General features: G+C 35.3%; 1 protein-coding gene across 4 annotated transcripts in view; it reads right to left on the reverse strand.

The window, feature by feature from the left end:
* Nucleotides 2,064-27,910, reverse strand: part of SLC25A36 (solute carrier family 25 member 36) — a 34,805-nt gene continuing 8,958 nt past the window's right edge. Inside the window, exons 2-8 of one of the 4 annotated variants that reach the window (XR_001918224.1) lie at nt 24,217-24,381; nt 19,361-19,438; nt 17,158-17,258; nt 13,243-13,279; nt 9,437-9,503; nt 6,967-7,256; nt 2,064-5,951 (exon numbers count right to left, since the gene is read on the reverse strand). Coding sequence is in view for 2 of the 4 variants with exons in the window: in XM_018049798.1 (XP_017905287.1) it covers nt 5,758-5,951; nt 6,967-7,256; nt 9,437-9,503; nt 17,158-17,258; nt 19,361-19,438; nt 24,217-24,381 (895 nt within the window). In the remaining 2 variants the exon portion in view is untranslated. Of the gene's footprint in view, nt 5,952-6,950; nt 7,257-9,436; nt 9,504-13,242; nt 13,280-17,157; nt 17,259-19,360; nt 19,439-24,216; nt 24,382-27,910 lie in introns of all 4 variants that reach the window. The other 3 variants (XR_001918222.1, XM_018049798.1, XM_018049811.1) reach the window with 3 other exon arrangements.

Below are 27,910 nucleotides of genomic sequence, written 5' to 3' on the forward strand. Positions count from 1 at the left end.
AAAAAGGAAAAACCCCAATGAACCTTTTGGCCAATCCAGTTATTTGTTAATCAGATTATCTTTTATTATTAATGTCCTACCAGATAAACTGTGACTTGTCTGCACCTGCATTTTTAATTGTATTTTTAAAATTCTGATGTTTGTTTTTAATGGTTAGTACCATTTTTGGTTAAGCTACCTTGTCTACTTCAAGGTTGCAAATATTTTCTCTAGGTTTACACTTTTAAAGACCAAAACCCACCTTGTGTACAGTTAAGTAACTGTTCCTTTTTATTCATATTATTGTCCAGTTGCTCTAGCATACTTATTGGGAGTATGGAAACAAAAACACAAAATCAGTATATAGTTTAGGAAGATATAGATCAAATAATCTGGGCCACTAAAACATGTAGTTCACCTAACTTTGATTAACTTTATTGGTTTAATCTTGAAAGCTATGTCAGAAGTAGCAGCTGAAAATGGGCTATTTATTCTCGATAATAAGACTCAAGGAGGGATTATAACCTGCTTTTAAGGGATAAAACAAGGGTCCACAGCACTTTCATTGTACTGGATGTGATGAGCCCCTTTGAGTTAGACTAGGTTTAGAATCCTGGGTCTACCACTAGTTTCAAAATGCCAGGTCAGTTATAGTTACTTTTAATTCCCAGGAAAATAAAAGGGGCTGTTTCTCCTAATGGGCCATTAGAACACTTCGATCTTTTCTTCAAGTAACACCCCTCCCTGTATCAGTCTGTCAAGTTTCCATCTTTGTTTCAAAGTCTGGGTAAAATATTTTTCCAGGTAACATTTCCAGAGTTTTCTAAGAGAACTAACTAATCACCACACTTCAGAGGACACAGGACACCCCTGAGGTTCACAGGTAGTATAACTGAGGGCAGCCCATCTAAGATAAATTTAACCTCATGTTTATTAAGTCTGTCATCACGTTTTGGCTAGAAAAACATTGTTTCTCCAAAAGCCTCAGGATGTAATCCAAGCTCTATATAGATCAGCTTCAGATAGTCCATGTTCTTCCAATGTACAAACTGAGCTCCGTTTCTCATTACTCTTCAGATTCATTCTAAGCCAATCCCCACCTATCTTCACCGTTTCTTTAAACATCATTTCAGTGTCATCTGACGTGCTGATGAATAACCTAGTGTAGTGACTAAGGTTCCGAACACTGAAATAAAAAAAGCCCAGCTGTAGCTAACAAACCCTTGAATACCATATGTCTATTCACCCGATCTATAGGCTGTTGGGAAATTACTATATAAACACAACAATCGACAAATTTACCGAGTTGACTCCATATATAAAGGTAGTCCTCTGGTCTGCAATGCAAAAAATTAAGAAAACAAAGGAAACCACTGAACTACACTTTGCTTGCTTCCCTGAGTTTTATCAGCTGTACAGATGTCATACCTTAAGAAATCATAAATTCACAGATTCCTTCCTCTATCACAGCTCCTGATAACTGGTAGTGAACACACATCCACATTTAAACTCAAGACATTTGAGCTAAGTCATACCAACTTCAACCATTAGTTTGCCAGTATCTTCACTCTATACACTATTTCAGTTTCCAGAAAGAATACTGTAAGGAGGCCAAACAATGCCAGCTTTAGGTAACTTGAGAAAAGGAACATGGCAAATTTTTCCTGGTTTCCTTACCAAAAGAATTTGGTGAAGTTTGATGGTTGCTACAATTTGGGAAAATCTAAAAAAACCAAAAGACAAAACACAAAGTGGACAGGCACTACAAACACTTACGACGTGTCACATGTATTTCAATCTACAGCTATTCTAACCAGTTTCCAGCTCTTTTCCAGTTTAATTTTTAATATTCTTAGGTTTCTCAAAGGATGAAACTAGAAATTTCTTCCTGAACTAAGAGTGGGATCACTTGACCTTTAAATTGGTAGAGACATCTATCACAAGTCTAGCAGGTAGGACGCTAACACTTGAAAAAAAAAGGCAATGCACTTTTGCTCTACACATCATCGTAAGAAAGTATTATATTCTTACCATACCAGAATATTAGGATACATTATATAAAAACTAAAAAATGAGACTTTGGGTTTTCATAAGTATATTTTAATTTTTTGAATTTTAACAACTCAAATAAAATTCAGCTAGTTAACATAAATACAGAGTAAATGCACATAATTTACAGCCACATAACAGGAATGCAAGAATAGCAAACCTCACATAAATGGTCAAAGAATATCAACTCTTTGAAGTTGATTATTTAACTACAACTGACAGGTCATAATTTAAATGTTCACATATGCAGGGGTACACATTCAAAATGATTATTAACACAAAAACTGAGTAAACCAGGAATCTTCAGTTTCTAAAAGGAGTAGCATAAAAAGCAGAGTATAGATTGAGAAATATAAGGGCACAATGGAGAAGAGATTTGTGTAAGCTGAAAGTCTGTACACTGTACTAAGTACTTTTAATTAAAATCCCCTTCCAATTTAAATCATTTAGAAATATCTGTATTCTTAGGAATGTTGAAGTCATGATCAATCCTAGAGAAAAAGGCTGTATTACATCCGGCAGCCCCAAAAGGGTCCTGATAGTACTAACAGTCTAGGCAGAAGAGCATGCAAACAGAAGACAGCACAGACAATGCCGGAAGGTTAAAGGATAAACTGATTCCTAGCACTTAATTCTTTCAGGGTCAAATCAATATTTTTAGTGATCTGAAACAAATCTAAAAAATGCTGACATATTTATACTCCAGTAAAAGAGTAAACACTCATTATTCTTAATAACCCAAACTCAGCTAGTCCTAATATAACCATGCTATTCCATAATGGGCATTTGGTTTTAGGAGACAGAGACATAGTTAAACAATGTAAATAATATTCTCTCTTGGTGTCAGTTTAAAAAAATCAATTACTTGTGGGTCTCATCGAGTTAAGACTGGTTCCGCAAAGTAACACACATAAGGAAAACCAAGCTTTGGTGACACAGTTTCTTCCCTGGATTTAAAAGCACTGTGTGGTACCCCACAATCACAGGTTGGTGATTCTCAGATGTGCACTTTGAACTCTAGTAAACTGTTTCTGTGAGCCAGAAGTACCAGAGTTCTTTATCTGGTGCTCTATGAATATGCTCTTCAGTATGTACCGCTTTAAACTGAAAGGAGCAATTCAATTTTCTGAGAAGATTCTCAAATAAAAGTACATACCAATTTGAAGAGTGCTGACTACCTCTATACAGTAATAAAGTTATCTGATAGATGAAAATAAAACACAGAATAAAAAAAATTTCAATGCTTTAAGTTTTCTTTTTAAATGTTTGCACCAAAAAAAAAAAACCCTCCCAAGAAATGTTTCAGACAGACTTTATATACAATTTTTATATATGTATTTTGTTAAATTATCTGTCATAAACCACAGCAGATTGTATTTTTTGGGGGATAAAACAACTAAACATCATCGCTCCTTTCCAGCTGTCGCACAAAGAAAGCCTGAGACTCTTAAGATCCTTTTCTTCCAGCACAGAAATATACTCAACTTTTAAAAGCTGAATACAATGCACTAAAAGGTCAAGGTCAATACAAATACAAACAGGAACAGAATATGAGTTCATCCTTGAAGGACACTTGTTATGAATTTGCTACAACTAAATAAGATGTTCCTTAGTTGCTGGTTTTCATATCATTCTTAACCATTTGTGGGTATCCAGATCACTAAATTAGAGTCTCTTGTACATTCGATACAACAATGTTTACAGATCTTCACAAGGCAAATGGCACTGTATTAGGCAGTATAAGCGGCACCTGAAAATCAAAACACTATAGGTTGACACTTTCTCTACAGATTTAAGTTATAAACCCTATTACTCTTTTCTTTTTTTTGGCATGTTTCTCACAATAAATGTCAAAGCTGAAATTCACCATAAAAGATATGAATAATCCCAAAGGTAATGAAACTGAATTTGCCTTTGGTCTTCAAATAGACTGGAATACTAATTCCAATCGAAGCACCTCAAAAACATCCAGTTACTGTTGATTACAAGGAAATTAAGAAGGTGGAGGAATTTAACAGGGCACTGTGTTTCACTGGTGACAGCAGAGAAAGCTTGCAATGACACTATGTTTTTTATGTTAGGGGCACTGCAGTACACATAAGAATACTTAAAACATTTATTATATTAAAGATCCCCCATACAATATACCTAAATCCCAGAAAAAAAAATGTTATGAATACTGTTCCTGCCTAATACATTAACCAATGTTTTAAAAAAATAATCCAACATGGGAATCCTCTCCTACTCACACCCCTCTAACCTCCCAAAAGGCCACAAAGTGCATTCACAAAGAGTCATTCTTAAGATAAAGCCACTGCACACAATGTACAGTTCATGTATACCGAAATGAGTACCACACTGGAGTTTAATGGTAGAAGCTTCATACACCAGTATAGCAACAACCATAAGCAAAAGTCTTTAATATTAGAGACTTACAGCAAGTATCTTCACAAGGGCCATACATATAATAAATACACTTACAGTATTAAAAGGTGCAGTTGATCTCAACAGCAAAATGTAAAAGCTATCTCTTGTTAATACACTTCATCTGAATTAACTTGCATTTTTTAAATGATTTACCATTCAAGAAATTAGGATGGAATAAATTTCTTATGCAATGTAGTTTGTTCACTTATAAAACTATAAGTCAGTTAGGATCACTATCCACTCAATCAGATAACAGAGGCCCTTCTATAAATGTTTATGCTGCCCCGGATTCTTATAATGTTACCTTAAAAAGAAAAACGCCTTTTAAAGGCAAAGCTGAAAATTACCATTTTCTCTACTAAATAATGCAATGTATGAAGATCTTCCAGAAATAATCCAAAGGTTCAAATTCTTAATGTGAAACTAGAGAAAGATCCAGAAGCAGTGCATTTTTTTTCACTTTAAGAAAATGATACTTAGGTATGATGGGTGACAATTTAAGTTCATAATCAGTTAAGTTACTGAAGAGACATTGCCTTCATTCATGTATCGTTAGGTTAGACAGATAGAACATGCTCAAGTTGTCCAAATGGCCAACAATCAACATTTTGCTGGCTTATTTTGTCGCAAACTATTACCATTTGAGTTGATACATTGAGCAATTTTAGTGTTCACACTGGGCTAAAGGTAACACACCTGTGAGCAGTAGAAATCAACACATTTTAAAACTAAAAGTAAGCACAATATTTAGATATTACTTCATCTGTCAAAAACAGTGACTACCAATACCAAACAATTACCTTTAAAATACAGTGCCAAGTCCTCTCAAGGAAATGTAAATACTAGTATTGTTACTTTCCAATTTCATAGGAACTATACAGAAGCCGGATGTTAGAAATTTATGACTGTTACAACTTTCTTTGGATAGTTCTAGTATATATTATGGATGGCTTTGTCTAGAAGACTGGAAAAGTGCTCATGGAATAAACACTTACTCTGGTTGCCATAAATCAACAAAACGCCAACGGTATCCTGTAGACGTGACAGAGAAAATGGCAATTTTGAGGAAGGGGTGCTTCTAAAGGCTTTTTCTTGGAGGCAGCCATGGTTTTTTTTTCCACATTACTAAAAAGACTAAGTAATGTGGTTACAATTACTTTAATTCCTACAGCCAAACTTCCACGTAGGCACAGTTTCATGTTCCCACACTATTTCCCTTCTGTCCGCCATGCTGGCTCTGGTGCTCCATGGTCCAATTTCTCTTTTGGTCTTCCCTCTCTACAGCATAGCGGTCTGGCGGTGCTATCCATTGAGCAGGTAGACCACCAGCTCATAGGTGGCCATCATAATGGCTGTGTTTGGAATCTGTCTCACCAGATGCGTTGTCAGACCACGGTAAAGAGAGCCATAGCCTTCTTCTTGAACAAGCAAAGACAGTGTCTGAAAAAAGGATCTATATTTTGTTCCCTCTTCACGCAGTCTTGTTCTTACAACTTCTGTATAGGAAAAAAAAAGTCATTTTATTTAAATGTTAATAATATCTTTATACCCTCCTAATATTGAACACATTCCATTTATCAGACTGTAAGCGTGAGCTCAGAATAAGTGAGGAGTGATTTTTTTAAATGTAACTTACTGACACTAGTTATTTTAACACCACCAAACTCCTAAGTTAGCTAGCTAAAATCAGGCATATTAATTATAAAATTTCATAGGTTCCTGAATGGTAGAAGACAGAATAAACAAAAGTATCTGTTGCATACTAGATATAGATAAAAGAGAGAAAAGATGTGATTAAAAGACAGGTAAAACAGGAAAGGGAATACAGGTGGTATCAAAGATGAATACAGGACTTGCCTGGTGGTACAGTGGATAGGAACCTGCCTGCCAATGCAGGGGACACGGGTTTGATCCCTGGTCAGGGAAGATTCCACATGCCAAGGAAAAGCTAAGCCCGCGTGCTGCAACTACTGAGCCCACGTGCATCTAGAGCCTTGCTCCACAGTAAGAGAAGATAGCACAATGAAAAGCCCCTGAGCTCACCAAAACGATGAGTAGCCTCCGCTGGCCACAACTGGGAAAGCTCTCATGCAGCAACAAATATAAATAAATCTCAGGGGGAAAAAAAGCCCTATGCCACTCATACATATTAAACCCCATTATGATGAACTGTGTTTTGTTATACTATAATTCAGTAAAATGATAAACTGTTCTAATAAATGGGCCATGGGCTGAAGTGGGAAAGTATTTCAGAGTTAATGGGTTACTCATACACATCCAGGGCTTCCCTGGTGGCTCAGTGTGAAGAGTCCTCCTGCCAAGGCAGGAGATGTGGGTTTGATCCCTGGGTCGGGAAGATCCCCTAGAGAAGGAAACTGCAACCCACTGCAGTATTCTTGCCTGGGAAACCCCGTGGAAAGCAGTGCCTGGCAGGCTACAGTCTACTGGGTTGCAAAGAGTTGGACGTGACTAAGCGACTGAGTAACAACACACACCGTCCCGTCCTCTCACCGTGTGGATACGCTATACTTGTGGCACACGTTTTTGAGGTGGCGGCAGCTAGCATCATTCCCACAAAATCGGACGCTTCTTTTACAGACTCTTCTTCGTTTTCCATTGTAGAAGCAATCTTATATTCTAGTAGTTTTTGCTTAATACTTTCATATATAACAAAATGGATGACAGTCTCTGATATGCCAGCATATGAAGCAGACATGCCCCTATAAAATCCTCTAAGTCCATCTGTCTGATACACTTTACGGACACACTCGAAAGCACCCATTCGCTTTTCCCCACGGTTCCTGAGAAGCAAAAAGGAAAAAAAAATCTTATTAACATAAATAAAGTAGTGCAGCTTTTTAAATAAAGTAAATGCAATATATAGGAAGAGGCCACTCTACTCAAGAATAACCCTCTTTAATTCATGAGGATGTACAAATGAGAATTTAAAAACATTTAGACTTCCTACTCTTTTGTCTCAAGTCTGTCATATCAGACAGATGTACTTTATTTTACTGAATGCAAAACAAACTACATTGAACCTCCAGTTTCACTGAAGTTTGTATTGTAGGAATAAGCAACAAAATCCACCGTGACTGCAGCTCAAGAGAAAAACAAAATAAAAACCCCTCACGTTATACTAAATGCAGTTCTAAGCTGAGTAGATTTCTTTAGCACTTAACACATAAAAAGAATGACTGAAACACCAATGACAACAGACTATTAAGAAGTACAATTAAGGTGATTTCAGTGCACTGGAGGGATTCTTTCAAGCCTACCCAATTTCTCCCCAAAAATGACTGGGTGAATTTAAGTCAAGTTTTCTATGATCCTTTGAAGGTAATGGCTGTCTCTTTTACCTCAGTAAATAGTGAATGAGGACGTCTACAGTTATCAAGCATTTATTGAGCACTGTGCCCAAGACAACTTTCTTAGTGCTGCTTAAGCGTGCAACATCTATCTTGGATATAATTCTGAGTTCATAAAAATATTTATTACCTTCACTATGATTCCCTCAATAGAACTTTATCTGTAAGAAATGGGTTTAAATTCTACCCACAGGGAAAGAAGTAGAAAAGTTAACTTTATAAATTATATACAACCTGCTTATGATGTAACAAAATAAAATCACAACTAAGACATCTACCTGATAACCTACAGATTCTCCAACTTTATAAACTAGTAACTGTCTCGAATAACTATCCTCAACTAATCGTACTGAATAAATTACCTTCTTAGTTGAGTGATCCACGCAACCAACTGTAATTAGTTTCGGCTGTCAGATTCTTTCTTACAAGAAAGTTAAGAGAGCTCTAAGTCCTAAAGGATAACATGCAAACATACTCGCCCTATTCTCGGTCTCAGTGTTGTAAGGTAGCGCACCTTCCAATCAACCTTCCACTACTACCCCAAGCCTACTCCTAAGCCTAAAAAATTGTGCTGGCTTTACTATTACTTTTCACCTAAATCCACCCTCTAAATACTGAAGCATACATTCCCCTGGTAGTTTATAATAGTACAATACAGACTGGCATCTCACACTTTTCAACCTTTGGGTTGTCTTATCTACCACTACCTTTCAGTTCTCTGACTTCAAAATAAACTTTGAGTCTTGCCATAACACTGTACTTAGGTTTCACTAAAAATTATTCCAGATGAAATAAGGACTAGACATTTTAAGTCTCCAAGTGACATACAATTCCACATGACAAAATGCAGAAAACAGATCTTTAGGCAGGCATAATTGTTAATGATTTCTTAGGTCAGTTTTATTTATAGTCTACAAGATATAACACTAGGCTTACCAAATCCTAAAATATAAGAAACAGTGAAAATCTTTTATATATAGCCTACTCCAGACTGAAGGGTTAAATTAGTTTCAAAACAATTAATGTGCTTATTATTATTACAACACACCAGACAGATCATCTCTCTACTTCTGAAGGCCAATGGGAGCTGAGATGGCAGGACTCTAAGCTATACCACTTTTGGCCTTTCTCTCAGTTCCCAGAACTTGCCACAGGCATAAACTTAAAGATATGTGAGGTGTGCACTGACTAGTGCCTCTGCTTAAAATGGGTTCAAAAACCATTCATTGACTATTCCATTAAAATTGGTCCCCACTGTTTCCAGAGATATCTCTAGAACCTACCAGTACCTGTTCATTACAGATATATTGAATGAATGAATCTTGCTGCCATAAAGTGACTAGGGGTAACAGATGAAGTTCATGAATACATGAGCGCTAAATTCCATGCTAGAACACTTCGCTGTACAAGGTTCTTGAGTTTGAACAATGATCCTCAAAGACTCAGTCTAGACTCACTGATCATGTAGTTTGTTTATTTAGGTATTTAGAAGGGTTGATTATAATCACACATGGGGTGAATGAAATGAGGGGAAAACATACTTAGATACCTGGCACTAGATATAAATTTATAGAAAAAATTTTGTTGAAGCCAACTTTAATGAATTAACATACCTTGCATCGAGCTGTAATCGAGTCTTTATAAGCCAAATGGGGTTGGTCGCTGTGATTGCAGTAAAACCTAAACAAACATGTTTAAAATGAACTCTGGTAAAAATGAAGGACACACTACTAACCTCAAGGTTTTTTAAAACTTTATGTAAGTCTATATTTAAAAAAATGCATATAAATATTTACCTATAAACTGACGTATGCTTTACACTTTTGTTTTACAAATCCATTCACAACCATGAACATTTGTACTTTATTTTAAATTTAGTCTCAAAGTCTGACTCATAACTAAAAAAATTTTTAAGAACAAAATCTGATTATATATAATTCATCTTCCAATACATTCAGAATACCCTCTGGGCACCCTCTAGTCTCTAAATTTAGAAACCCATTTGTGCAGACACATAGAAATTTTGTGTATTCTAGGGCTTTTTAGCATGCAAACTCTACAACAGCTACTTGGGGTCCAACTAACATCACAAATCACTATGTTCAAAATGGAGTCTACATAAACGTCAGCATTTACTAATATTTGATCTTAAGTTGACTATATGACAGAAAGAATTATTGTTTGGCCTTATGAATACTTTACGTAACCATATACTTATTAATACTGTTAAAATAATGGTATCACAGAGATATGGTTTCTGTTAAAGAATTAAAAAGGGCAGATCTATTTTTTCATCCACTTAAAAACATACAAAAACTTAAAAGTACAAAAAGTTACAAATCAGAACTTCCCTTTCACTTTGAGACACTGAAGAGAGAAACTGAAGGTAGAAGGTAGCTTTATTAAAACTTTAAAACGAAAGTACTATGTATTAACTATCAGTGTAGAAGGGTGGTCCCCTAAGGTGGCTGATTTCAGGTAGTAAATTAAGATCTCTTGTATGTTTCTAGGCGAGTGTGTATCTTTTACTTGCTATCTTCCTAGAGCTACGGAAAAATAGCACACGAAATGCAATCTTGATGATAGAAATTTATGGAGATTGCTTCATCTCTACAAAACAGGGTTTTCATAATGTAATGCTTGTGAAATATTTAAGATCAGCTGCTACACAAATTTCATAGAATTACTTTTCATCAACCTACATTTATTCAATTGGCCTTTAAATTCAGTGAAAACTTACATGCAAAAATGTCTAAGGATCTTAACTGTTAATACTTTCTATCAAATACTAGCAGGTCAAGCACATTATTTTTAGAAAGGCTCTGAAATATAATCAGCACACTAATATTAGTAAAGTACTTTCAGGAACAAAAATGCTGTGGTACTACATTGTTTACTAATCGGAATTTAGCCTCATAGGCTCTTTCCCCTTCTATAATGTCAGATCACTAGCTAACTCCAATTTTACTCCTTTAATCCACTATATTAATATTGCAGAAATAGCCAGATGTTTCACAGAGATGCTCAAATTGAATCTATTATCAACTAAGATAAATGAAACAAAAGTTTGGTTTAATAACTCCTTTAATAATTTTTTAATGATTATATAGTCTCCATTTCTCTTAAGTGCTTTTAATGCTACATACATACATATAAAATTAGAAAGGGATCAACAATTTTGTAAGGATCAGCCAGTACCAAAACAATAAAAATTGAATGTGCTGAACAGGGTGTCAGGAAGATGTTTTAAAAGGTTCTTTTCAGCATATATTCTTGATAACAAGGAAAGAGAAGAAAACTATGAAACCAGATCAGTTTAAATATTTTATTTGGAATAGATTTGTACATGGCCTGGCTTAATTAAGAATAAAGTATCTTGAATCTCATTTTTCTAAGTGAAAAAGTCAAACTAAAGATATTTAAATTACATTCTAAAGCAAACGTGAACCTGACATCAGAATTCTGATCATACCCCTAATTTAATAATTCTTTACTTTAAACCTAAATATCTGTATTAGCTAAATGTCTTTACAGTAATATTAGGAGTTTATCATCAAAAGGCCTCTAAGCAGCACAAACCAACAAAATACTCTCCATTACTCGAAATAGTTTTTATTAATTATTCTGTGGAAATTTTAAGAAAAAAATTTGCTTTATTAAACTTTGAAAGCCTAAAACTGGGTATCAAACTTAAGCATCAAAGCTTTCTAAAAAAATAAAGTTCTATGTCTAAAAATATAAACTGAGTACCTAAATTTATGAACACTCTTTCAAGTCTCAAATTCCTCAATTAGAGGCTGAAAAAAACCCCATATATGAAAACTTAAAATATTATAATACATATTTGTAATTATTACTAGGGATAAATTTTTAATTACCCATAATTAAGTTTTAATTATGCTCTGTACATGTTAATAAACAATGATAGGAAGCAAACAACAGGTATTTCTCACTTAACTAAAATTCATTTCCAGATACAGACTGACCTATGGAACGTGACACACTAAAATTTAACTGAAAGAATGACATCATCTTGTCCCTATAGAGTCTGAGCTTACTACAGCTGGGACTCACTCTCCCAGTAAAAAGCTAGCTCAATAAACACACTGCCTCACTGTCAGCAAACCATTAAGTTAAAGAAAAGAATCGGTATATAATCCACAGGTTTTTTAGCTATTGTTCCTTTACCAGCTCTGGTCCTAGTACATTCTCTTAACTGAAAACATTCTAATAAATTACGGAGACAGTTTTAGGCTGATGAAATCTAGAAAACATAATCTATTAGTTAAAAAAATCAAACAAGCAGGAAGAAACAAATTTATTACTAACTTTGAATTATATATGGTAAGGTGATTTGCAGCTGGCAAATAGCTTAAGTTAAACACCTTCCTACTTCTTTTAAGATAAACATACACAAAGATACTGGGAATGGTTCCCCTGAAATTTAGACATTTCCTGTTACTTTTATTTTGGCATTTAAATTTTGCGACATTTTGATAATATGCTATTTCATATTAATATTCTGAGTACCCTGTTAAATATTAAAACTGACTTATCTATTTGTAGGTTAAAAAGAATCAATATTGCTCCAGTCAATAAAATCAAAATGGCAATATACTGGCCATACTATTAGTAATATGGTTAATATTTTATTAGAAAGTTTAAAAAATCTTTTAAATGTAATTTTTAAAGCTTTGTTTCATTTAAGATTCCATTTGATAATGTAAACCAATTAAAAACCAGAACAACAGAAATCCATATAATAAACTTGCTGAAAATGTCTATTTCATTAAGTGAGTGATACCTGTAGTATTGCATTTTCAGTACTTTTTATTAACTTCCGTAAGAACAAAGCCCACCTAACCTTTGAAGAGAAATATATTAAAAACAAAACAAAACAAAAAACACACAAAAAACTAACTAAAACTAATATAAGATCCCATATATTCTTATCCCGTATTTGGAAAGTAATGGTAGGTATTAAGATCAATGTTTTTGCAAGAAAGTAGAAAGCCAAGTATCAACAGACAAGAATGGAAAGCACTGTATTAGACTTTTAAAATATGTTATACTAAACAAAGAGAACTACTATTTTCTAAAAGTTGTCAGATGGTATGATACCATTTACAGCTATGTCAATCTTAAATACTATTAAGGAATTCTTTGGAGGTCAAGGCTATTATGGCCAAGCTAAAGACCCCAGGCTTTTATTAACAACTGAAAAGTTACTCCATTCTTCCTTCTAGAAGGAGTTTACCAAAGAATCAGAATTAAAGTTTTATGAAATACTCAGATAATGCACACATAAATTCAGGAAATAAAAATTCATTTCCCGCCTTCTATTCAACAGCTATTATAAATTCCCAGGGTGTGTTTCTTATAACTAGAGGCTGCAAGAGATGCTCAGATCAGTACTCACGAGGTTTAAGTTAGTCCATATTTCTACAGGAAGTGACCTGCGGATGGGGAGCATGAGATGACACGATCTCACTCTTTTCTCGGGAGAAATGTACAGTAAATGCCTAAAATAGACACAGGCTTTTCTGTATCATAACAACAAGCAGTGACCTCATCAGAAACACGTGTACAAAATGAATCCCATTGGAAGGATTTGAGAAATATTTACTGTGAGATCTAACTTTTGAAAATTTTAAGTTAAAAAAGAAAAAGGAATATCAGAATGGGCCATAATTTCTTTTTTAAAGTACCGAGTACTGAAAATTCTGCCATCTGTAGCAGTTCTGAGAGTCTAAATACTTACCCAAAAGAAGATCAATTTTGCCTTAATGAAAAAATGCTAACCTTGTCAAAGTGGAAATCTAAGAAAACATTCAGAGCAGACTGTCATATCCCATTTTCCTACCATTATTATTTACCATGCTTAGAGCTGAAATCACAAATATTTTCTGTTCTTTAACAATCAGTTTATTTGGTAAATCTAAAAAACAACAACAAAAAACCCAGAGGAGTTCCCTGGCAGTCCAGTGATTAGGACTTGGCACTTTTACTGCCATGGGCCCAGCTCTGATCCCTGGCCAGGGAATCAAGATTCTGTAAGCCACACAGCATGGCCAAAAAATATTTAAATTAAATTTAAAAAAAAAAGTAAAAATTAAAAAAATAGAAAATTCAAGGAACTTCAGTTTATAACTGTAATTTTAAAAAAATGTAACATATAGGTGGCTACAATAGTAGTACCTTTCACTTTCTGTACTATGATCAGTAATACTGCACATCCATTTTTATAAAATATTTTGTATTCAGTTTCTTGTGCTCTACGAAACAAAAAACAGAAGAATGTTTACATGAAAACACACAAAACATCTAACCATCCATCTAGCTGAATAAACTGCCAGGGATAAATTATTTTTAAAAATATTTTATAATGTAAAACAAAATTTCTATTTAATGAGTAAAAATTTAACCTTAAGCTTTAAGTCAAATAGAAAATGTACCTTGAACACTATTAACACAAACAAATAAAACCCACTAGTATCTAGGAAATGTTAAATGATTACATTACTGGTATTAAAAAAATTAAGCAATCACTGTGTAAATATATTATCCAATAAAAATCAGAATTCATCTCTGTTAAATCTATACTGTTATATATAAAAGTATATATAAACCAGATAAAAACTTTGGAAGATTGGGAGTTACTATAGAAGAAAAAAATTTAATACTATTCTTTCTGTATACACACCTTTGTGTAGGTGTATACAGAGGGATATGCAAACTCATTTAAACAAAAACACACAAAAACCCTCAAGAAAATAAATATACCCTCAATGATTAAGATATATTTAGTCTGCCAAAGGTCATATGTGGGGGGAGGGGGGAAGGTAGTAAAACAAAGTCACTATTACTTAACCTGATTAAGCAGCCTCACAACTAGAAAAAAGTTTTTTAATGCATGAAAATGTATAGCTCAAGTTGAGAGTTTACAAATTCTTACATTATTTCCTTGAAACACTAAAACAAATGAAAATAAGACAGCCTTTAAATAAACTGTCCTTTAAATTAAATAGGTTTAGTATTCAATTTCATATGAATAGACTGCAAAAGGCAACTGAACCAAGAGGTTATTTGGAATAAAAATTATGTACATAGTTACTAAACCCTTAATGCATGTGCTATTTGATGTGGCAAAATCTTGTGGGCGTTATCAACAGTGGTACATTTTTTATACTAAAGTGACAAGGTTAGCATTTTTTTGAATAGTAAGAAAATAAATTTTCAAATGACTGCCTCTAAGCACTTTGCACCCCCAGTTCATATTTTGAAGACCTCTAAAAATGATCCTGAAGAAAAACCAGTCTACATTATTACAAGAGTGAAGGGGGCCAAAGGCTACCTTAACAAGTCTGCATGGGACCATTCAGTTTCACCAACCATGTAGCTATGTATAAAAACTGCAAAGCTAAATATTATTGCTCATGAACAGTTGCAAAGAAGCTCTGAAGATGTAATTCTCAGAAAAAATCTAACTGCAAACAAATGGAAGAAGTATTTTCAAATTACACAAGTGTATAGTACAATACTCTGAACAATGTAAGTCTTTCAGTTTACCAAAATTCAAGAAATTCAAGTTGGGAAACAGTATCAACGCATAGATAAAAACAGAACTACAAGTTAACATTCGTACACATTTGAGAAAAAAGTACAAAATGACAATTCCACTGAAAATCTTTGCAGTATGATACAAATATAGTAATAAATTTTGATGAGATAGTCTAATGAAAGATGTTCCAGTGGGAATTGGTTTTCTGAAACCCTAAATTTGCAATACTGAATATATTAACAACTATCCTCAACTTAAAATAATTGCTTACCTACTTTCTTGGCATCAAGTCTTTCAAAAAAGAAAGATTAACATTTCTTTACAATTTTCTGGGGTTAAAAAAACAAAAACATGAACACTGATAATCCAGAAATATATTCTTAAAGACCCTAACATAGTGGTTATATAGTTTGAAATTAGCCACTAACTTTTAGACTCAAATTTGGAGAGAAAAGTCATAGATATTCATATCCAACATTTATCAAAATATATTAAAAAACTCTAACTGTAACTAGATGATCTCTGTGGTATTAAAGAACTGATTTTCAAAATATAACCTAAGGTAATGGAGAGTCACATAAACTACCTAACTTGCCTAAGATCTCTTTTCTTTGGTAAAGAGTATTTCACCACCTTGATCTTTAAAGCTTTACTTTCCAGTTTTAAAACTCTGTGAGTCAGTCAACAATAACTAAATATAAAAAGCCATAAAAATAATTTGTAAGGTATGTACTAGATTATATGGCTACTGACCTCTCAGAAATTAGTATTTCAAACTTAAACTTAGTTCATTAATTATGTGGTTGAAATTGATCCAATTTATTTCTAAACAGAAAATAGTTAACTCATTATCAAGCATCTGACATTCCATTTCTCGATCAACAGTTGATAAAGGTAGTTATAATTTGCTTTATAAAGTCACAGCATAATTTAGAAATGCGAGGCATGATTGAATATGCACCAAATCTCAGAACTAGAGAGAATTTTCTGATGAGAAATAAAGGTCATGGCTTTGTCTAACATGCATGGCAGCAAATGATTCCAGAACCATACTGGTCAAACCAATCTCCCAGATTATCTTAAAGTCAGTGCAGAGGTCCAAGACTAGCTGTTTTAATTCACAATCATATATTCTCATGAATGATGATTAAAGAGTTCCTGGAAACATTTCTAGAGCAAGCTTGTACAGGTATCTGGTGCACAGCTACATTTTCAGTGCTATCTTAGTGTGATTTATGTGGAATGCTAAACATAGTTTTCAATACATACATTATAATAACTGAGTTATCAGTAATACACCACTCACAAAAATTTCAGCATTTGAGCACAGGACAAAATGAATACTTTACCAAGAACTGCCGGCACATTTCAGACAGAAGCCAAAACATGCAGCAAAAAAGGAAAAGGCACTAACAGAAATTGAGGAGAAAAGAGTAAATTACAGCTCTATAATTTTAAGTGTAATTATGGTTGGATTCTTAAAACAGTTAAAAGTGATCACAAAATATTCAGCGGACTACACAAGACAATGTAAATATTATATTACCTGCATGTATCACAAACTTCTAAATACATAAATGCCAACTGACAACAGATTTTACATATACTATTTAATCAAATTTATGGTATACTAAAAAATGTAAAAATCATGATTGCAGATGTGAATCAATGAAAAGCACATTGCCTTAACTTTACAAGGTTAAATTCATCAAAAAGCAATATTAAGTCTCTAGGTGTCAGAAAATTTTTTTTTTTAATATCATGTATTCATACCTGCCATTGCAGCTGAAATCATGTGTACCTGGGTAGAATCAGGATCAAATAAACCATTCAACTTTTCCTTGCAGTTTGAATAAGCAGCAAAGTATATGGCTCTAAAATAAAGATTTTAGTTTTGTCAATAAGCATGTTGCTTAATTAATAAGATTTACATGGCATATAAATTGATCTTTATTATTTCAGAGTCCAGAAATCTAAAAACATAAACAAAATCTTAACTTATTATTTACATTTTCATGTACTATCTACATATTTTTAAAGAAGACCATGAAGTATTTTTTGTATTGACTTGTTAAAGATAAACTTAAATGTAAAGCATTCTCAAACAGATGCTCATATCCCAATATTTTAATAGCAACTGACTGAAACAAAAAGTGTTTGTATAAGACTTTGATGATCAGAAAACACATGAATAAGGCTGAAAGGCCTATATAGCACTAAGGGTAAGTTAAATACATGACAGGAGATGTGATGTGGGTATTTTATGTTGTTTTTGAAGGGAGGAAGGCAGAACTAACAATCAAAGTGAATTTTCAACAATTCTGACACACTGTGCTATATATCAACCTATACTACACAGAGAGTAGCTTACAGCATCCCTAAATAGACAGAACAACTGCAAAAGAAATCAGTCACACTGGGTCGTATCAGGTATTCTAACATTTGTAAACACTGCATTAAATTTGTAAATAATTTTCCCTGCTAACTTATTAACTGTGACTTTATGCATTCAACTACCTCCTCACTGTTGATAGCTTTCCGGGCACTGAGTTACTTGCTGCTGTATCAAACATCTTGTTATTTTCCAACAATCCTGATTTTCTGTCTAAGAAGGGAAAGGCAAATCTCACTGACGTGTTTTTTTTAAACGTGCTTAAGAAAATACGGAAGTCAATAAAACTGAAAATGAAATATTCTTTTTCATGAAAAAAAAAAAAAGGATATACTGAATGATATCAAAGTAGGAAGAGGAATAAACACTGAATTACTAGATATGAATAAGAAAAAAAAGCACCCTAATGAGAAAATGGGCAAGGAATATGCATGTGTAATTCACAGAAGAGAGAGACAAATGGAAAACAGTTACAAGGAAGAGGACATGAAAGCACCAATATAAAACATATTAAAACAGCAAAAATCATGGCTAATCTATTTGGCAAGTATTAAAATACATGGAGAGTTGCCAACATTTGTAATATGTGGATAAAGAGCAACTAATTCCCTACTTGAGAATAAAAGGATGGCATGCCTTTTCAGAAGGGATTTGAGCAATTATTCACTAACTTTAAATTGTTCATATGCCCTTCTGTCCAGAAATTCTACTTTTAGGTAACTATCCTAAAGAAAAATACTTGCTTAAATACTCACAGATAAACGCACAGCTATGTTTCCAAAACCATTGTTTTTAACAGCAAAAATCTGGAAATAAATCTAAAGGTTTACAAATAAGGGGGTCAATCATACTATAAAAGTTTTTAAAAACTCAGCTATTTTCATGGAAAAAGCTTCAAGACAAACTTGGTGAATAGTTCAATACGATTCAATTTGTATAAATGATAATAAACATATATATTGTGCTTTTCATATACACAATTAGCCAGAAAAAAATAAAGGAAGACTTTAAACCAAACTTTTATCATATGGGCAGGGCAGAGAGTAACTGTGTGTAGAAAGGCACACTGGGTGAGAGGGGATGTGTTTAAGGTGACGCGTCAAGCTTTACACTACACATTTTTTAGACCTCACAATTAGAATGAATTTTGGATCAGGTTTTAAAAAGAAAGAACCCACAAAAAGTTGAAATCCCATAAATAATGGGATCTGGTTTTGCTACACTGTTTGGATAGAGGCCTGGGTACACATTTTCTGAATGTGAACTCTGCTGTGTTCTATCATGGAAAAAGTCAATCTAAGATAAAAGGATATCAGAGAAAAATGACAAAATATTAAGGCCTTTTTGGTTGTTTTGAACTTGGTGCAGAGACTGCTTCAGGACAATCTCATACATGACAATGACAACTGAGGCCCTTCACACCTCCACATGACACAATCTGCCCATCCTTTTGGATGGTTACTGGTATCAACCTGTCACAGTGCTTCATCCTTATCATCTTGACTTCTTGTCAGCATTTCCTCTCATTAAACTTGAAACGAGAAAGACTGCCACAACTGAATTAACTTAAATGTATTTTTTTACCTGGAAGGGGCCACCCCCACCAAATTGGGGCCTAATCCTCTAAATAGGGAACGAGGCCCTTCTTTTTCCAAGATCACCCTGAAAGAGAAAAATATTATTTAGAAAGGAAAGTCCTTCAAAGTGCGGTACTTTATTTATACAGAAAGTATAAAAGTCTAATAAATCTCCTGTTTGTACTATGTTATAAATGCTCGTCAGTGTTCCTCACCTCACTTATGAAAACCTGCTTTCCTTGACAAAGCATATAATAAAGACTGATAACGAATTTACTAGTGAAACTCCATTTAGATTCTTTCCTGAAAGTTTCAGAGACATAATCATCAATATAGATTTCTACATTTTCATATGATCATGCTAATCTTTTCTTTAATCTCCTCCATTTTACTATCTTTACCAGCAACTTCAGTTCCCAATTAAAAATGCAGTTGCTTCCTAGTATTGGAGATCCCTTCCTTGATACTGAACAATGCTATCCCACTGCAGTAGTATGTTATCCAACCACTTTAGTGAAATGGCAAAAATCTACCTACTAATGTTAGTACTAATCTACTAGTAATTTACTAATTAATCTACTAATGTTAGTATGCTTACATTCTTCAGGGTACTAAAATGGTTAGTCTGCTGTTTCTCCCTCTAATTAGTTAACATTTACTATACTGAATAGTTATTGTGTAAAAACTAAACACAGTAAGTAAGAAAAGATGGTAAGGACCCTGCCACTGAGAAATTTGTCCATTTGTGGAAAAAAGAATTAGGCTCAAGTAAGTAATTTAACAGACCATATTAATAAGTAGATACTAAACACAGGCTCTACTTTGGCCACCTGATGCAAAGAGCTGACTCATTGGAAAAGACTCTGATGCTGGAAGGGACTGGGGGCAGGAGAAGGGGACGACAGAGGTGAGATGGATGGATGGCATCACTGACTCGATGGACATGAGTTTGGGTGAACTCCGGGAGTTGGTGGATAGACAAGGAGGCCTGGCGTGCTGTGATTCATGGGGTCGCAAAGAGTCGGACACGACTGAGCTGAACTGAACTTGAACTGAAACACAGGCTCAGCAGGGAGAGGAACATAGAGGCATGTTCAAGTCATAGAAGGCTTTCTGAAGGTGAGTTATTAAATGAGATTTGGGGGTAAGAAACATAGATTGATGAAGTGTAGGTATTTTAACTCAAGAGTTAACAGACGAGGCCAATGGTTCTGAAGCATCTATATGCTTAAGAATGACTGCTTGAAAGGCAGTTGAGCATAATGCTTAACCAAGGGCCTGAATTGTGGGGCCTTAATATAAGGTCCAATTTTGGTAACTGACTAGTTGTGAAACATAAAGTAATGACCTTTCTCTTATCCTTATTTTTCATCAACAGTAAACAGGAAAATAATATTTTCAGGGGGGAGGTAGGGTGGTGGTTACTATGAGTAATGTGTGCTATGTGCTAAGTCGTTTCCGTTGTGTCCGACCCTGTGACGCTATGAACTGCAGCCTGCCAGGCTCGTCTGTTCACGGGACTCTCCAAGCAAGAATACTGGAGTGGGTTGCCATGCCCTTCTCCAGGGGACCTTCCCTTCCCAAGGATCAAACCCAGATCTCTCATGTCTCTTGGACTGGCAGGCAGGTTCTTTACTATTAGCACCACCTGGGAAGCCCACGTTAATGTAAAAAAAGAGCTGAAAAGAGTACCAGGCTTACAGTAAACACTTGATAAATCTTAATATTATCATTATTTTTGGAGCATTTGTTCAAAATGAAAATTTCTTAGATTACACCCTCAAAGTATTCTGATTCAATAGGTACAGGACAGTGTTTAGCAACTTGCATTTTTACCATGCTGCCAGATGACGGATATAGATGATACAGAGCACTTTAGATAAAACTAGGTCAGACAGAAGCAGAATTAAGAATGACAAACTGTAGAACACATTTGATAAATTTCAGTGTTTGCTACTCCCTTCTGTGATAAATTCTTTTGAGAAGTTAAGAAAGGTAACTGTCCTTTAAAATAGAAAAACATTTGCAAATACTCACAATATCGCACACAATTTCAACCTAATTTATAGATCTCTGGAAGCTCATCCATGAGACCCTAAAACCTAAGGGGGAATTCCCAAAATTCCTGGTTAAGAAGCCATGAAACACTTCATACCCACTAGGATGGTTACATAAAAACAGATGGAGTAAAACAAAGGCTGGTGAGAATTTTTATTTTATATTTTGGTGAGGAATTAGAAACCTCATTCATTGGTGGTGGGAATGTAAAATGATGCATCCATTCTGGAAAATGGTTTGGCAGTTCCCCAAAGTGTTAAACTGACCAACAATTCTACTCCTAATACAATATATATCCCCCAAGAGAGAAAACATGAACACAAAAACAGGTTTCTGTAATGGCATTATTCACACTGCTCCAAAAGGAAGACAATGCAAATGTTCATCAATCGATGGGTGGATGGATAAACGCATGTAGTACCAACCTACACAATGGAACATTTGGCGATAAAAAGACGCTTGCTACAGCATAGATGAACTCTGAAAACAGGCTGAGTGAAAGGAATCAGGCACAAAAGACCACATATTACATAGTCTCATTCACATAAAACTCCCTGAATATGCAAGTCCTTAATGATAGAAAATAGATTAGTAGTTGTTGCCTGGGGCGGGGGGCGGTGAGAAAACAGGGGGGAAGAAGAGAAAACAGGAGTGACTGCTAATAGGAAAGGGATTTTTTGTGGTGATGATGAGTATATTCTAAATTAAGAGTGTGGTGATATGAATATACAACTCTGAATGCAAACTCTGTGAATATAATATACTAAGAACAACTGAACTATACACCTTAAATGGGTGAATTTTATAATATGTCAATTATCTCGGAATAGAGATGATGGGAAAAAAGGAAGAAGCCATAAAACAGACTGATGAGGGGGAAAAATGGGAATACGAAGAAAGGTTAAGGCAAGAAAATGCGGACTTGGAAGTCATCTGGGTACCGATGACACGTGAAACATTAAGCTGACTTTTCACATGGGGGAGTCCTAGGCGGCACTAATGGTGAAGAATCCGCCTGCCAATGCGGATGATGCAAGACACTTGGCCTTGACCCCTGGGTTGGGAAGATCCTCTGGAGAAGGAAATGGCAACCCACTCTAGTATTCTTGCCTGGGAAATGCCATGGACGGAGGAGCGTGGTGGGTTACAGTCCCTGGAAAACTGAGAAACTAAAACAGAAACCAGAGGGATTCCTATCAGTTCCTCTGAGGAAAGTCAGAGAAGGCAAAACCACTGAAAAATGAAATAAAAAAAATATAGTACTGTCAAAAAGGTCAAAGGAAGAACTTTAAGAAGAGGAAGCCAGTGGTAATGTCAACATCATGGTATTAAAAGATTATCATTTACCATATAGAAGTATTTATCTGTAACTGTGGCATGTTCCCTGGTGGTTCGGAGGTTAAAGCATCTGCCTGCAATGCGAGAGACCTGGGTTCAATCCCTGGGTTGGGAAGATCCCCTGGAGAAGGAAATGGCAACCCACTCCAGTATTCTTGCCTGGAGAATCCCATGGACAGACGAGCCTGGTGGGCTACAGTCCATGGGGTCGCAAAGAGTCAGACACGACCAAGCAACTTCACTTTCACTTCAAATGGCATGTTAACCCGAAATTGTTAACAATTTTATTCTGCCTACTCAAGTACTTAGGTAAGTTTGAAAAAAGTGATGAAACCTTTTAGTAGTGAAAGTAAACACAAAGTACGGGTTTACTTGCTACCACAAAATAAACACTATTGAACTAAGTTCAAATAGATTATGTCCCAAGTGAGCTGATAAGAGAGACACATAGACCTTGAGTTACCCACTCATGCTTGTGATTGGTCGTTAAGCTGCGTCCAATTCTTTGCAACCCCATTTTCTGTAGCCCACCACACTCCTCTATCCATGGGATTTCCCAGGCAAAAATATGGGAGTGGGTTGCTATTTCCTTTTCCAGGGAATCTTCCCAACCCTGGGATCAAACCCACGTCTCCTGCACTGGCAGATGGATTCTTTGCCACTGAGCCACCTTGGAAACCCACTCAGTTAAATACTTAAGTTAAACATGTAAATTCCAATTTCAATAGTTTTTTTTAAACAAATTTACTTATTTATTTGGCTGTACTGGGTCTTAGTTATGGCGTGTGAAGATCTGGTTCCCTGACCAGGGATCAAACCCGGGGCCTGTGCTTCGGGTGCATGGAGTCTTAGCCACTGGACTACCAGGCAAGTCCCCAGTTTTCAACAGTTTAGAAATTTCTAATCTAGTTTGTAATATAATGCAGCATGACAGAATGTAAAAACACATCTTTTTCAAACCACCAAGAAATGCCAAACACTAAATTACATTTTAAAATCTGCTTTAAATCTTGGTTATATTTAGGCTCTATAAAAATCAGACTGTCATTAATTGGATGTACTTCTGTGTAAGTACTTTAAAAATTAAAAACACACACACAAGAATTAGTATTTAACATTATCACATTTCAAAAACTAAACTGTTTTAGAACTCATAATCTGAAACAAAATAAACACAAAGTATGAGTTTACTTTGATATCTTTCTGAAATATATCTTTAGAAAATAAATCGAATGGATAAATGTAGAAAAACATTTTAAATGCACATGATTTGGAAATAATGTTTTATATTATTCAATTTACTTTTTCTCTCCATTAGGGATGTTCACTGTTTCTACTGAACAGGTGAGAGTAATTCTGTCATTAAGTCTGTAAAACCTTTTTTAAATACGGCAGCATATAAATAGGTCAGCAAGGCTATCATTAAGGTAAATCAACAACAACAACTAATGAGTACTGCGCTCTCACTTTAGACAATGGAGAGGTCCAGGAGACACTACTCGATTGACACTGGCTCCGGCCATGGTGCTCAGCTGAACTTCAGAGATATAAAGTGTCACAGAAGACGACTGCAGCCGTGTTTTCACAACTTCCAGTGGACATGTCAGAATAGCTCCCACTGTACCACCACATCTACAAGAAAGTACAAAGAACGAAACTCTACTTAATTCATAAATTAGTACACATGCACAGAGCTGTGAAATAAAATGAGCAACTGGGGCTTTGAGAAGGTACTGAAATCTACAATTTCTGTATTTAGGAGACTAAATAATTTCCTACATGTTTCATGTATTTGACTGTACAGAAACATTTAGAAGCTAAAAGTAAGAGTTTAGTACCTACCTAGCAAGAAAAATTAGCTGAAGAATCCAAACAGTGGGTGCTATTGTTAAAATGTATATCATATCACAGCTTTAAATACTGTTATAAGGGTTTATTTAATATTTCTTGCCCAGATATTAGTTGTGTTGAATCTGAGACAATTATGCGAGATATATCCTATTTCTCAAACTCCTACCTTATCTTTCAATACTCAAGAAATAGTCTTGACAACCTGAGGATATACTGGGCCGCACCGAGTGCAAGATTGTGGTTTAATTCTTACAATTTTAATAATACTGCTAGCTATTTTACAAGATTATTGTTTCTTGCATTACCAAACGTGTGACTGAGTATCTGACAAAAACATAATTTTATGAGTTATGACCCTAACTCTAGATACAGGAAGATAAATAAGAGGACATTTCCCCCTGGATCATAACAGATTAGTAACACAGGTTGTACAGAGTCCTTTGGTTACTGCTGAAAAGACCCAGTCAACTAACAGCACACCGAGTGGCCTATGAGTGAAATCTCTGCCAGATCTAGGAATGCCTTCCTAGCACCACAGGACAAAACAGTCATAAAATGCCTCCCAAAGTGCGGTTGAATTTATGACCATGAGGGGACCCTGTCAACTACAAATTGACCCTTACCATCTACCTCTACAAGGATTAAATCATGCAGTTGCTGATTTTCAACACCCCCTGAAAGTAGTTCAGGGTGGAGAGCAGAAATGAGGCACTCTGTGCTTGGGGAAAAACCGGCAGAACAGGTCTTCAGATAGATATTTCCAGGAGCTGATTTTATGAACCCAATTCTTGTATGTCCTTATATCTAGAAAAGCACTAAAATCCTTCATGGTGATGCTCCTCGTGATTAGCAGAAACTTTTTGCAGCATCATCTTTTAGGATTTGAAATAGCTCAACTGGAATTCCATCACCTCCACTAGCTTTGTTCGTAGTGATGCTTCCTAAAGCTCACTTGACTTCACATTCTAGGATGTCTGGCTCTAGGTGAGTGATCACACCATCGTGATTATCTGGGTCATGAAGACCTTTTTTGTATAGTTCTTCTGTGTATTCTTGCCACCTCTTCTTAATATCTTCTGCTTATGTTAGATCCATACCATTTCTGTCCTTTATTGAGACCATCTTTGCATGAAATGTTCCCTTGGTATCTCTAACTTTCTTGAAGAGATCTCTAGTCTTTCCCATTCTATTGATTTCCTCTGTTTCTTTGCACTGATTACTGAGGAAGGCCTTCTTATCTCTCTTTGAGATGGATGCTGAGTCGTCAAATCAAAGGAAGCAGATTTATTCTAAGAGCATCCATTCTTATTTAAGCCTTCCATGGTTAAAAAGATTTGAGGTTACATAATATACTTTATGTTCATAACTGATGTGGCTGGAGAACTACTGTTGAATTTATAGCATCAGAAGAACTGAAAATGTGATGTTATTTTATGCATGTCAACAAAGGAGTGACCTGTTCTTCTACAGAGAATGGAAATCGGAAGTCAAACAGCCTTTTGTGCTCCAAAGAAAAGTGAAGTGCTGCTGGTTGCTCAGTCACGTCCAACTTTTCCAAAATAGGGTCTCAAACATTTTGCAACCTTCATTTAAGTTGTTAGGAGGCTTGAGGATATTAGTATATTAATCTATCTTCCAATACATTTTAATAAAGCACTGAATAAATGATGCAATGGATCAATGGATGAGTGATCAACCAATAGTTCTGCTAGTATCTGATTTCTTCCCCAATAAAGTTACATAAATTTAAAAAAAGTTGTCAGTGTCAATTACTGATAATAGCAACTAAATTTTTTTTAATGGAACTATTACTAACGGGCCAGATCACAAACTAGACATATACAGTATGATCCCTTAAAAAAAAAAAAACACCCTCAATAAATAAAACACACGAGGATCTAAACTGTATAGAGCTGCGGTTAAGTGTAAGTGGGTATAGACACAAACACTTATACTGTCCTGAAGGAGTACATTATAAAATGTAATAGGTATGCAGTACAAGAGTAACACTTCAGTGTTTCTCATGCTGCTATTTTAAAGAAATTATTTTGTACACTGAAATCATTGATCAATGTAGACAACAAAACTATTGCGGTTGAGAAACATTTAAAATCCCTATTCTATGAGAACAGGAATAACTACATTAGATTTAGCTCCTCTCCTCTGTCTAAAGGAAAATGCCAAAGGACAAAGACAGGAGAAAGGTTTCAAGCAATGAAGCAAATGGAAAGGATTAACTGTCTTGGCAAAGACGAAAGGCTTGCAGAGGGAAATACCAAAGCGTTTCGGAGAAGGCGATGGCACCCCACTCCAGTACTCTTGCCTGGAAAATCCCATGGACGGAGGAACCTGGTAGGCTGCAGTCCACGAGGCTGCTAAGAGTCAGACATGACTGAGCGACTTCACTTTCATTTTTCACTTTCGTGCATTGGAGAAGGAAATGGCAATCCACTCCAGTGTTCTTGCCTGGAGAATCCCAGGGACACAGGAGCCTGGTAGGAGGCCATCTCTGGGGTCACACAGTCGGACACAACTGAAGCGACATAGCAGCAGCAGTAACATTTTTGCCTTGCTGAGACCCCTTAGAGGTCTAAAGACCAAGAGCACCAAGTACTCAAGATGGAGATAAGGCACAGAATTGAACGCTGACAGGTAATGAAGCAAAGTGGGATACCCACGTTGTATTCTCTCCCTCTCCCACCTACAGTGGGTAAAACTATTTCCAGGGGAAGAAACCTAATTCTCTGAAGAACATGAACTCAAACTCTGAGTTCAGGTTTAACAGGTACAATGGATCCAAGAAACTCATGTCAAGTTACAATACTAGAATCCCTCAAAATACTGAGTATACATTGGAGGGAGTGGGGCAAAGGTAGAAGCAGAGACTTCTAGAAAGAACAAGAGATCACATACATAAAGAAGCCATAAAAGCATCAGACTTCTCAGCAACTGCAGAAGCTAAGTTACTCTAGAATTCTAAACCTAATGATTAAACAGATAAAATAAGAAGTGCCCACTGGCAGGGAGACATGGGGTAAGGCAGCAGGGAAATGTCGGTTTTCATGATCTTTCAGCAGCTTTTTTAAAAACCTCATGTATACATCTTTATTTTCAAATAACTTTTTAATCAAAATTTTTAGCAGTAAATGTCCTTTAAAAACAGCAAGGGTTTTTAACTGGAGAATGTGGTTGACATTTCTGGGACTCAATGAACTCCATGAAAAATGGTATGTTTGTGCAAATGTCTTTGACTCAGAACTCCACAATAAATTTTGAATCGTGACCTACCTCTCACCATTTCCACCCTGGT

This window comes from Capra hircus, chromosome 1 (genome assembly GCF_001704415.2).
Source record: "Capra hircus breed San Clemente chromosome 1, ASM170441v1, whole genome shotgun sequence".
NCBI classification, from domain to species: domain Eukaryota; kingdom Metazoa; phylum Chordata; class Mammalia; order Artiodactyla; family Bovidae; genus Capra; species Capra hircus.